Genomic DNA, 11,292 nt, shown 5'->3' with positions numbered 1-11,292 from the left:
CCGGACTTTCAGTGGTTGGCCCACAAGTCCATAGGTGGGAGAATGGGATCATTCTGTCCAGCGGTGACCTGGAAGGACTTCCTATGGTCTGCAGTTCACGTTCCCTCAGCTCTCCAAAAGCTGCTCAACAAACAAAGCAAAACAAAACTCTCAACGTCTTGACCTCAGTGAACTAGTGCTAATAAGAACAGATTACAGTGATTAGTGTTCTTGAAATTATATTCACATATATATGTCATATTTACATAATCAGTCAATCATATGCATTGAGTCTAGCAGGGTTTGCAGAAAAATAATTAAGTTAGTGAGTAAGACATAACAACTCAGCTCATGCTGACTCATGATTATTAACAGTTAACAGTTTGTATCAATAATAAATGGATTTTCTACAAATATCTTCCAATCAAACATTTACACATATCTAGCCTTTGGATGAGTCTAATAGTCACAACTGGAGAATGAGAGAAAAGATTATGATCTTCTTGCATGAACCAGTTCAATTTACTATTTCTTAGAATTGTTTAACAGAAGTTGGACGAGGCCCAATGACTAAAACCGTTAGTTATTTGACCCTCTTTCTAGCCTAGACTGTACGCTGTTCACTGTCCCTCTTTCTCTTTCACACATGACTGTGCATGACCCTGTGAACCTGTAGGAAGTGAGCTTTGGTGTTGATTATAGTTTACCTCTAGCTCCTCTTCCTCGGGCTGGAAGGCCCCCAAGCTGGGCAGCCCAGCGTCTGAAGGGTTCCTGCGTGACCCCGTGCCCCCCTCGGCCCTCCGGCGACCCCCAGAGCTGCGGGACGACATGGAGCCGGAGGAGCTGGGGCCCCCCTCCCTCTGGCCCTGCAGCGAGGGGAAGTTGGGGCGACTGTAGGGGGGGATGTCCTCTGCTACTGCTGCAGAGAGATGGGGGTGTGGATATGTCATATATGTTTACATGTACTATATGAAATAAACACACACACACACACACACACACACACACACACACACACACACACACACACACGACCCAATGTAGATTGTAAAAACTCACACAAAGAATCTCACCTGCACAGAGGGAAAGAGGGATGGAGAGAGAGAGAGAGAGAGAGAGAGAGAGAGAGAGAGAGAGAGAGAGAGAGAGAGAGAGAGAGGCTCAGACATACTGAAACAAATGTAACACACAAAGAGTGTACCTGGGGGTTGGCGGGCTCTGCTGGCCTTTTGGTTTTGGTGTCTGTCGTGACTCTCGCGCCTCTCCACGGAGCCCTCTCTGGCGCGGTTGCCCCCGGCGCTCCCTCTCCTCTCACGCCCGTCCCCACAGCCCATTTTGGGCAGGGTGGAGCCCCGCAACTCATAGCCACCCCTGGAGTTGTGTGTGGGGGACTTAACACCCGCTGCCAGAGACAGAGCTGTGTCTGAGGGAGGAGGAGAACAAACAGACCTACTGTTTACTGTTTGTTGTTTACATGGTTAGGAAAAACAAACAAAAACACTCCTGTGAAAGCAATTCATTTACACTAAAATAACTGATTATGCTGGAACCAGCCTAGAATTTAAATACATGTATAAATATTCAAAGATTCTGGTTTTCAGTTTTCTCTGCAGTACGTGACTCAGATTTGAGTCATGGGGCATCTTGACCTTCAATCACTTACACCACACGACTGTCTAGACACAAGAGCCACTGGCGTAGCAAACCACCATTGGACCTCACAAGAGCACTTATGAGTACTTGTGTGGTCTACCCTTATGACATACATACCCAGCCCTGTTTGGCTCTGTAGATTGTACCACTGTTATTGCACACAGGCCAATAGGTTGGGTAAACCACACATATTCAATTCATGTCTGCCAACTGGATAGTTCCTGGATACTATTTACGCTCTACATTGGGTCACCCATATTGATGACCTGATTACCTGAAGCACCCATTGTGACTGACAGATGATAGTGAACCCATAAAAGCAGGTCGACATAAACAAGGAAATGCTCTTCTGTAACCCCCAATAATTCACTAGTGAGGCTGTTTCTGAACGGGGCTTAAGAGAACTATGGGGCCAACAGAGACATGATATTCTCTTCGGTAACCCCCAATAATTCACTAGTGAGGCTGTTTCTGAATGGGGCTTAGGAGAACCACGGGGCCAGACGTGCCAGGCTCTCTCACCGTCGGTGAAGCCGTCTCTCTGTGGGCTCTGGTGGTGTGTGTGCTGCTGGTGGTGGTGCTGTTTGTGCTTCCTGGGGGGTCGTTTCTGCATGACTGCCGTGCTCACGTTGCTGTCCGTGGACACGGGGCTGCTGGGCCGGTGGCCCACGTGGTACCGCTGACCTGAGGAGGAGTGGGGACAGCACACGGTCAGTCAAAACCATCACTTTTATCTGGTATCAATATCATTCTTACATTAATAGCATATTAGCATTTGTGTGATAGCAAGCTCTGTTTGTAACCAACATTGCTCTCAAAGGTGCTCGCAATAAGAGCCAGATGAGATGTGATGCAGTGCATGTCTTCATTCTGTTTCGGTATCTTCTCATATAAGAAATATGAACTGAATAGTTTTGAGAGACAACAACAGAATATGTGTACATCATATCCTCAAGTTCTGGTCTTTGGACCCACTTGTAGCCACTTTACTAGTGACAAAATCAAGGCTAATGAGATATACAATTCATGTGAGTTTGGGTGCTTGCTAAGTTGACTGATATTTGCTGTCAACTACTGTGAAGACTTAAGTTCATATTTAGCAAAACTTAAGACTTCAATTAGTTTGTGAGGCACAGTGCTTTAGGGTGTGACAGGATTACTGATGTTGTTGCTGAAATCGGATGTAGGCTTGCTGTCACACCATTGCTCTGTGAAATATAATACAAAATATGATGACTTAGTGGTGTAATGGAGTATAGGTAATTATGTATCAGCTATTATGTTCAATTCCCCATCCTGCACGATCCAATTTTCTGGTTTGTGGGATTCGCAGGTGCCTCTAAGCATTTAGTTTAGATTAGACTTCATTATTTCCAATGTGAACTCGCTCTGCCTCCCTTCAAACCTGACACTCGTGAACCGCTCCCATGACCCAGCCCCACCCGCTGAACAAACTCACCCCCGGGTCTCACACCCTCCTCTGGGTACCGCGCCATCTTGAGCCCGGTGTACTCGGCAGCGTTGGCCACGGCGTGGGCGAAGTCGGCATCGGTGAAGAAGGAGCCGTCGGAGGAGCTGACGGCGCTGGAACGACCCGACGAGGCGTTGTCCTCCTCCGAGGCCGAGCCCCAGCCGTTGATCATGGAGCCGGTCACCGAGCTCTCCAGGTCCCCCATGCTGGAGGCTGGCGTCTGCTGCTGCTCAAGGCCCCGTGGGTGCAGCCGGCGCTGGGCAGCCTGGTGTGAGCTCAGCCCCCCCTGCTGCTGCTGTCCAGCGTTGTGATGGTGGTGGTGTTGGTGGTGGTGCTGGGGGTGTAGGGGGTGGGAGTAGCTGCTCTGGACCCCTACCTCTGCATCCTCCTCCTCTTCGTCCTCTATGGGCTCCTCTTCATCTTCCTCGTCCAGCCCGTCAGTGTCCAGGGGACTGGAGATGTAGCCGTAGGTGTGCGGGGGGGAGAGGGGCCGTGGAGGGGGTGGGGGACTGGCCGCGTGACGCCTGAGATCCGGGGGTAAGGGGGAGAAAGAGGAGGGAGGGGAGAGTATTTAACCTCAAAAGCTGAGATTGAATAACCACACACTGACTCCAAAGTCCTTTTTGACCTTCCTGTCTCACTGTACCCTGGCTTCGACTCCTCCTCACAGAGCTTTTGACAACTCCTGCCTAATGACATGGCACCTGCGCTAGCGTTCTCCAGCTGATGAAAGTGTGTTAGTGCTGCAGACTGCCACCTTGAATGTGAGAATGGAGCCCACACATTACAGCGCTAAAATGAGAAACGCTTCAGCTCAGACTGCAGGGCTGTGGAGTAACACCTCAGCTGAGTGAGACAATAAATCAGCCCTGCGCCCGCACTCTCGCTCTCTCTTTCTCTCTCTCTCACTCTCTCTCTCTCTTTCTCTCTCTCTCTCTAACTCCTTCTATCTTACCATCTCTCTGAGTCTCTCTCTCCCTGTCTCTCGCCTCTCTAACTCTTTCTATCTGCCCATCTCTCTGTGTATCTCTCTCCCTGTCTCTCTCTCTCTCTCTCTCTTTCTATATCTCCATCTCTCTGTGTATCTCTCTCCCTGTCTCTCTCTCTCTCTAAATCTTTCTATATCTCCATCTCTCTGTGTATCTCTCTCCCTGTCTCTCTCTCTCTCTACATCTTTCTATATCTCCATCTCTATGTGTATCTCTCTCCCTGTCTCTCTCTCTTTCGCTCTGAGCCAGGGACTTTGCCATATTCACTATATCCACCGTACCTGACACTCATCTGCTATAGTGGCCATGCCAAGGGCACGCCTGCCAAGGAAGCTGAGCACTCAGTACACCCTCTCTAGATCATTTACTATGGCATTTAGATGAGTCATTCACAGAAATAAAGATCAAGGGCAAGATGCACATTTTATGAGCATGAATCCCCTGACTTTGGCATCGATATTGCCTTGCCAATACAAGGTGTTGACAACTTCTTGAAGAAAAAACTACTATATAGGATACTATATGCAAGGTTTGGTTACATGTTGGTATGGTAACGCTAATATTGTTTTCAACAACTTCATGGTGAATTAAGTCACTAGTTATAGTATAGCTGCAATAGGTGCAGAAGGAGTGTGTACCTGCGGTCGTCGTGCCCGTTGTGTAGGCCTGTCTGGTGCTCCCCCTGCGGGGAGGGGGTGAGGGTGGCCGTGGACTGGTGGCTGTAGGAGACGCCGGCGGGCGAGGAGGCCGCCCCGCGGACGGGCGGAGTGGGGCATCTCTCCCTGGTCACCTCTTCCTCCTCCTCCTCTTCCTCCTGCATGCCTCCGGAGTGCAGGTACATGCGTGAGGGCAGCATGGGGCAGGAGGAGTCTGGGTCAAAGCTGAGGACATGAGAGAGGGAGTCAGGACTGATGTGTTTCTTTAGGAGGCGTGTGGACATGGAAGTGTTGCTGAAGCTAAGCTGGTAGAGCAAGGGGCCAACAACACCGAGGACATGGATTCAAAACCCAGGGAACACACACACTAGTTCACCACAAGAGCTGAATATATACCTGGGAGATGCATTGCACAATGACATAATTAATTTGTATTGACGTAATTCATTTGACAAACGTGTACAATATTGCTTATTTGCCACTTCGGGAAAGCATCTGATGAATGTAAATCTGTGTATGGCTCTCTGTAGGCTTATTGTATGGTTATGGTGATGAGTGTTTATGTGTGTATGTATTTCATCAAGTCCTTCGCTTATTTGGTTTCTCAGCAGTACAAGTTGGCTGCATATTTCTTGTGTGTGCATGTATGTCTATTGTTCACACATGCTTAAGTGTGTGTGTATGTGTGTTTGAGTACATGCAACTGTGTGTGTGTGTGTGTATGTGTGTGTGTGTAACCACGTGCGTGTATGTGTGTGTACGTGTGCGTGTGCGTGTGTGTGTGTGTGTGTGTGTGTGTTTTATTGTGTCTGTTTGTTTGCCCTGGCCTCACCTCCTGTCCGTGTGCATTAAGTAGTCCTCTGTGCTGTGGCTGGGTGGAGGGTTGGCGGGGGGAGGGGGCAGTGGCTCTCCCCAGGTCACTGAGCTCTGCTTGGGCAGCTTCGGTGTGCGTGATCCCTTCTTGTGGCTCTGGCTCCCTAGAGGACAGAGTCATAACACTTAATACACAGCAGTCCACTTCCCTCTTCCTCTCTCTCTTTGTTTCTCTCTCACACACACACACACACACACACACACACACACACACACACACACACACACACAAACACAAACACACAGCATACACACACAACGAAACACCAACTGCAGCAATCACTGTCTCTGCAGCCTAAAACATGTTTACCGTCTGTCAGTTAAGCCAGATTTCCTAGTGCAATAGGCTTAGCTAATCATACCATTTAAAATTCCAGCTAATATTTCACGGATGCAAAAACAGCCATGTAGAGAGCTGGCACCAGCCCAGAGAAGACCCATATTTTTCACCTCGGCAATCAACATGTGTGATAAAGTAACACACTTGAGATCTACGCGCGGGATTGAGCCATGTTATCGCATTGCAGAGTCGCGTGTTCAATTAGCGTGTCACTCAAACGCATGCAAATGTCAGCTAATCACGACTTTCACATCCCACAGTGGAATGATTGCTGATGAAAACATGCCTCTTTTAAACTGGGCAAGAGTCACTGTACACCATGGATATGGACTGGTATAAGTGGTCCTGTGTGTGTGTGTGTGTGTGTCTGTGTGTGTGTGTGTGTGTGTGTGTGTGTGTGTGTGTGTGTGTGTGTGTGTGTGTGTGTGTGTGTGTGTGCGTGTGTGTGTGTGTGTGTGCGTGTGTGTATGCGTGTGTTGTTGTAATCAGTTCCTTGCATGTATGCAGCTCATCTAGAAATGATTTTGATCTAGATAAATAATAAAGTTCAAGATTTCTTGTGACTGGAAAATTGAGCGCATATGTTGAGCATGTCATTTTCAGCTATTTATGTGTGTGTGTGTGTGTGTTTATGTGTGTGTCTGTTACCGGAGGTGCTGTTGCTGGCACGGTCTGAGCTGTGGTAGGAGCCTCCAGAGCTGAGATCATGATTGTAGGGGATGGTGGCAGGCAGGTTGCCCTCTCCCCCTCTGTAGTTATCTACAAGCACAGACAAACACACATAGGCCCTCAGTAGAGAAACGACAAGCTTTGTTCTTTCAAAAGTGCTACAGGAATACACCACCACAGCTGAAGATGTACCTGGGAGATGCATTGCACTATGGGATAATTCATTTGTATTGAAGTAATTCATTTGACAAAACTGCTGCTATGGTATGGCAAATTATTTCTATCTTTATATTTCCTATCAATTGTTGTTCATTGTGAGGTGTCTTCCATCGGCATCAGATCCTTAAGCACGTATTTATCCTCCTTATGCCTTAAACCAGCTTGAACTTGACATGTTCCTTATTATGCAGATTCCACATGTGGCAAATGTCATGTAAATGTTAATTCTCCGAATGTTAAGTCAGTCTTAATGAAATTCTTTATTATTGAAGCCTTAACAATAAAGCCAATAAAGCCCAAGAAATAATTAGAAATGAAACAAACACAGAACAGACCAAACAAACAAAGAACAGACCAAACAAACACGGAACAGACCAAACAAACAAAGAACAGACCAAACAAACACAGAACAGACCAAACAAACACGGAACAGACCAAACAAACACGGAACAGACCAAACAAACAAAGAACAGACCAAACAAACACGGAACAGACCAAACAAACAAAGAACAGACCAAACAAACACGGAACAGACCAAACAATCATGGAACAGACCAAACAAACACAGAACAGACCAAAAACAATAGTGCTTTTGTGTGTGTGTGGTTGCTGATTGCTTGTTTATTAGGCTACTATATTGGTCATTATATGTTTAATGGATACCTGAGCCAGTCTGTGTATTACACTCACCCTTATTCAACCGGTTCTGCTCCATGATATTGAACTGCGATGTCATTTCCTGCGGTATGGGCGGCTGCGGCTGCATGGGCGGTGGCTTCCATCCACGCTTGTCCGTCAGGTCCGGAAGGCCCGCCCCCGCCCCCATCCCCGGCCCACAGCCCCCGGCGTTCTTGCTCATGAGGCTGGACTGGATGAGCTGGGTGGTGGCGTAGGGCGTGGGCTCGTAGGGGGTCGGGGGGCTGCCGGCGGGGCCCATGTAGCACAGGCTGGGGCTGTTGAAGGTCTTCATCTCGTTGAGCTTGTTGGAGAGGTCCACGTCGCTGTACACGGCCGAGTCGGAGCCTAACAGACAGCCCTGCTTGTTGTCCAGCTGGCTGTTGTAGTTGGCGATGCAGTCGGCTGAGAACAGCAAACATGGCCATGTGAGTGGGCGCACGCACATGCACACTCACACACACACACACCCACGCTCAAACACACACACATGCACACACACACACACACACACACACACTCTCTCAAACACACACATGCACACACACCCACATTCAAACACACACACGCACGCATACAAATCCAGAGAACACTGGTAAAAGGCCAGCTAATGGAGAGTATATCATTTTAGCTCAGTTGCTAGGATATGATGCAGAAAAAATGATCCCAAGGTCAAGCGCAGTATTGTTGTAAGCACACACACACATACACTGACAAAACTGTTTGCGCTCCCAACATTACCACTGGCTTGAAGCACATACCCATTTAGTAAAAAGGGGTATCTACTTGCTCTGCTTTTAACCACATGCCGTTCACTTAAACAAACAAAATGGTCTCAAGCAACAAAGACATACCTCATTATATAAGCACAATGAGGTTCATCTATTCTGTATGTCATTGAGATTTAATGAAGCCTCGAGAGCAGGGGCTAAATGGTTCTGTCTGAGCTTCAATCCCACCCGCATCTTTGTAAGACAGGGTGCAACTCAGATGCAAAGCTCTAATGTGGTGTTAAAAGCTCACATGTCCACGCAGGGAACTCATCACAAAGACAGCGCCTGTTTCACTTAAGCCCCGAAGCTCCATCCACACACACACACACACACTCACACACTCACACAGCCAATAATGCACCACTATCTCCCGTTTGGCCTCTACATTAGCTTAGACTTGCACACACTTCACTGTCCATGGCACTGAACCTTACATAACATCACACAAAACACTTTAAGGAACACAGTCAGGAAGAGGGTTGGGAGGGAGGGAGGAAAGCTAGAAATGATTTCCTTAAGAATTTGGTCTATAGCGAGAATTGAACAATGAATGCCATTACATAAAAAAGGCACATGTATAAATGTCAGCCTGGCAGGAGAGGGGGTCATTATCTAGGCTGTGTTGGCTATAGGTCATGGCATAGTTTTTGATTTAATGGAAGCTTATTGAACCACCTGGTCGCATGGTTGTGTGTATACATGGTTGTTGAGATGATACTTTCTGTATGTGAACCTGTTTGAGTGTGTGTTTGTGAGTCTGTATGTAGGCATGTGCAAATTGTGTGTGTGTGTGTGTTTGATGGCCAGAGTGTTTGCATATTTATGTGCAGATGCATCTTTCTGTATGTATAGTTAATATGTCAACAGGCTGGGTGCGTGTATGTCTCTCTGTGTGTGTGTCTGTGTGTGTGTGTGTGTTCTCACCAGGGCGGCTGTAGGTGGTGAGATTGCTGTCGCTCGTGCCGTTGCCTCCGTTGCAGCAGTTCATGCTGCGCTCTTTGTGGTTGCCGCAGGCGTTGGGCCACGAGTCTGCCAGCCACGGCTGATTGGCCGTCTCGCCCATGTTCAGCAGGCCAGGCCTACAGAGGGGAGAGGAGAGGAGAGGAGAGGAGAGGAGAGGAGAGGAGAGGAGAGGAGAGGAGAGGAGAGGAGAGGAGAGGAGAGGAGAGGAGAGGAGGACGCTTTTAGCACTAGCTTCAAATACACAAGCACGCAAATACATCTGCGTGTGTGTGGAGAAGCTGATAAACAAGTGCACACACACACACGCACACATGTGGCGCAGACACACACACACACACAAATACACAAACACACACACACACACACAGACACACACACAGATACACGCGCACGCAGACACACACACTCATGTTTTACCATGCCATTGGAGACCTATCCCGGTTGCATGTTTACACCATCTTTACTGATCATTAAAGAAGTTGAGCTTGGTGGGAGAACAGGGAACTAACTTCTCCTTACTTCAGAGACCCCCATGCCCGTAAATATTTAACTCCATTTTATTTATTATGCAGCCATCTGAGATCAATAAATTATTTGGCTCAACATGACGTCTTTGGGGAGACATCCCGAACATAATTTGAGGGGCGAACCCAGAGGACATTTTCTCTCATCATCATTGGAGTGTGGAATTGTACCTCTGACACACACACACACACACACACACACACACACACACACACACACACACACACACACACACACACACACACACACACACACACACACACACACACACACACACACACACACACACACACACACACACTATGAGGGATCAGAGCTTCTGGAAAATACTGGAAAGCTGTTTGGGATGTGTTTGGGATGTGTTGGTGTGTTAGTCAAAGGAAAGCTGTCCAGGATGTGTTGGTGTGTTAGTTAAAGGAAAACTGTTTGGGATGTGTTGGTGTGTTAGTTAAAGGAACTCTGTTTGTGATGTGTTGGTGTGTTAGTTAAATGAACACTGTTTGAGATGTGTTTGTGTGTTAGTTTAAGGAAGACTGTTTGGGATGTGTTGGTGTACGAGAGGAATGGGATTCCTAGATGCACTGCGGTGTGACAGGTAGCTCTGGACTGCTTTCATGTTTAAATGAGCATTAGATAATAATGTCTGAGGATGTTGAAAACAACATAGATGGATTTAGACTTCACTGGAAAAGACTGAATTAATGTGCATGTTTTCTCTCATGGAGCATACATAAGCTTTGCTGCATGCTGCAAACACACACACACACACACATACACACACACATATATATACACACACACACACACACACACACACACACACACACACACACATACACACACACACACACTCTGCATGCTTTGTACAATTAGGACCTCTTAAGGGTGATGACTGGGTTGCTCCCTTTAGTGTATTGGTCTTACATCTCCCCCTAGTGTTCACAGAGGCAAACACCAAACTCTCATTTCTCTCCGTCTCTCTCTCTCTCTCTCTCTCTCTCTCTCTCTCTCTCTGTCTAATACACACATACACACACTCACAAAGACAAACATACACACACACACACACATACCTTCCAGAACTGCAGACTGCCTCTCCACCCCTTTGATAGGCCACTGAAAAAGAGAATTGTTGTTAATGAGATAGTAAACAACCACTAATAATATCAAACACACAGTCATGGTCTTAGAGATGGTCTTAGAATGTTCTAGAGTGAATGACTGTGTCTCAAAGGAACAGGGAGGATGTCCTGTCTCCACTTTAGATGTTACAGCATCATCATTTCCCGAGTCATCTCCTAGTTGGCCATTCAGGTAGTCATTATTAAACACCTGACCAGCATATCAGCTGAATAACACTCGCCCTGTTCTCTCAATGGCGTGACTAACCAGCACTAAGACCAAATCCGGCCATGAGTCACACAAACACACAACACACACACACACACACACACACACACACACACACACACACACACACATCGGTATACAAACACAGTCACAAATC

General features: G+C 47.3%; 1 protein-coding gene across 1 annotated transcript in view; it reads right to left on the bottom strand.

Moving 5' to 3' along the window:
• Positions 1-11,292, bottom strand: part of LOC308373284 (roundabout homolog 1-like) — a gene marked incomplete at its 5' end in the record, with an annotated part of 175,057 nt that continues 163,765 nt past the window's right edge. Inside the window, 11 exons of the mRNA XM_080848720.1 lie at positions 1-120; positions 687-898; positions 1,181-1,402; positions 2,155-2,316; positions 3,092-3,627; positions 4,731-4,973; positions 5,581-5,725; positions 6,610-6,720; positions 7,540-7,929; positions 9,222-9,376; positions 10,859-10,901. Coding sequence (XP_080704846.1) covers positions 106-120; positions 687-898; positions 1,181-1,402; positions 2,155-2,316; positions 3,092-3,627; positions 4,731-4,973; positions 5,581-5,725; positions 6,610-6,720; positions 7,540-7,929; positions 9,222-9,376; positions 10,859-10,901 — 2,234 coding nt within the window. The 3' untranslated portion in view covers positions 1-105. The remainder of the gene's footprint in view (positions 121-686; positions 899-1,180; positions 1,403-2,154; positions 2,317-3,091; positions 3,628-4,730; positions 4,974-5,580; positions 5,726-6,609; positions 6,721-7,539; positions 7,930-9,221; positions 9,377-10,858; positions 10,902-11,292) is intronic.

The sequence above is a fragment of the Sprattus sprattus genome (assembly GCF_963457725.1).
Source record: "Sprattus sprattus genome assembly, chromosome: 1".
In the NCBI taxonomy this organism is placed as follows: domain Eukaryota; kingdom Metazoa; phylum Chordata; class Actinopteri; order Clupeiformes; family Clupeidae; genus Sprattus; species Sprattus sprattus.
This window is presented reverse-complemented; position numbering and strand designations above follow the sequence as displayed.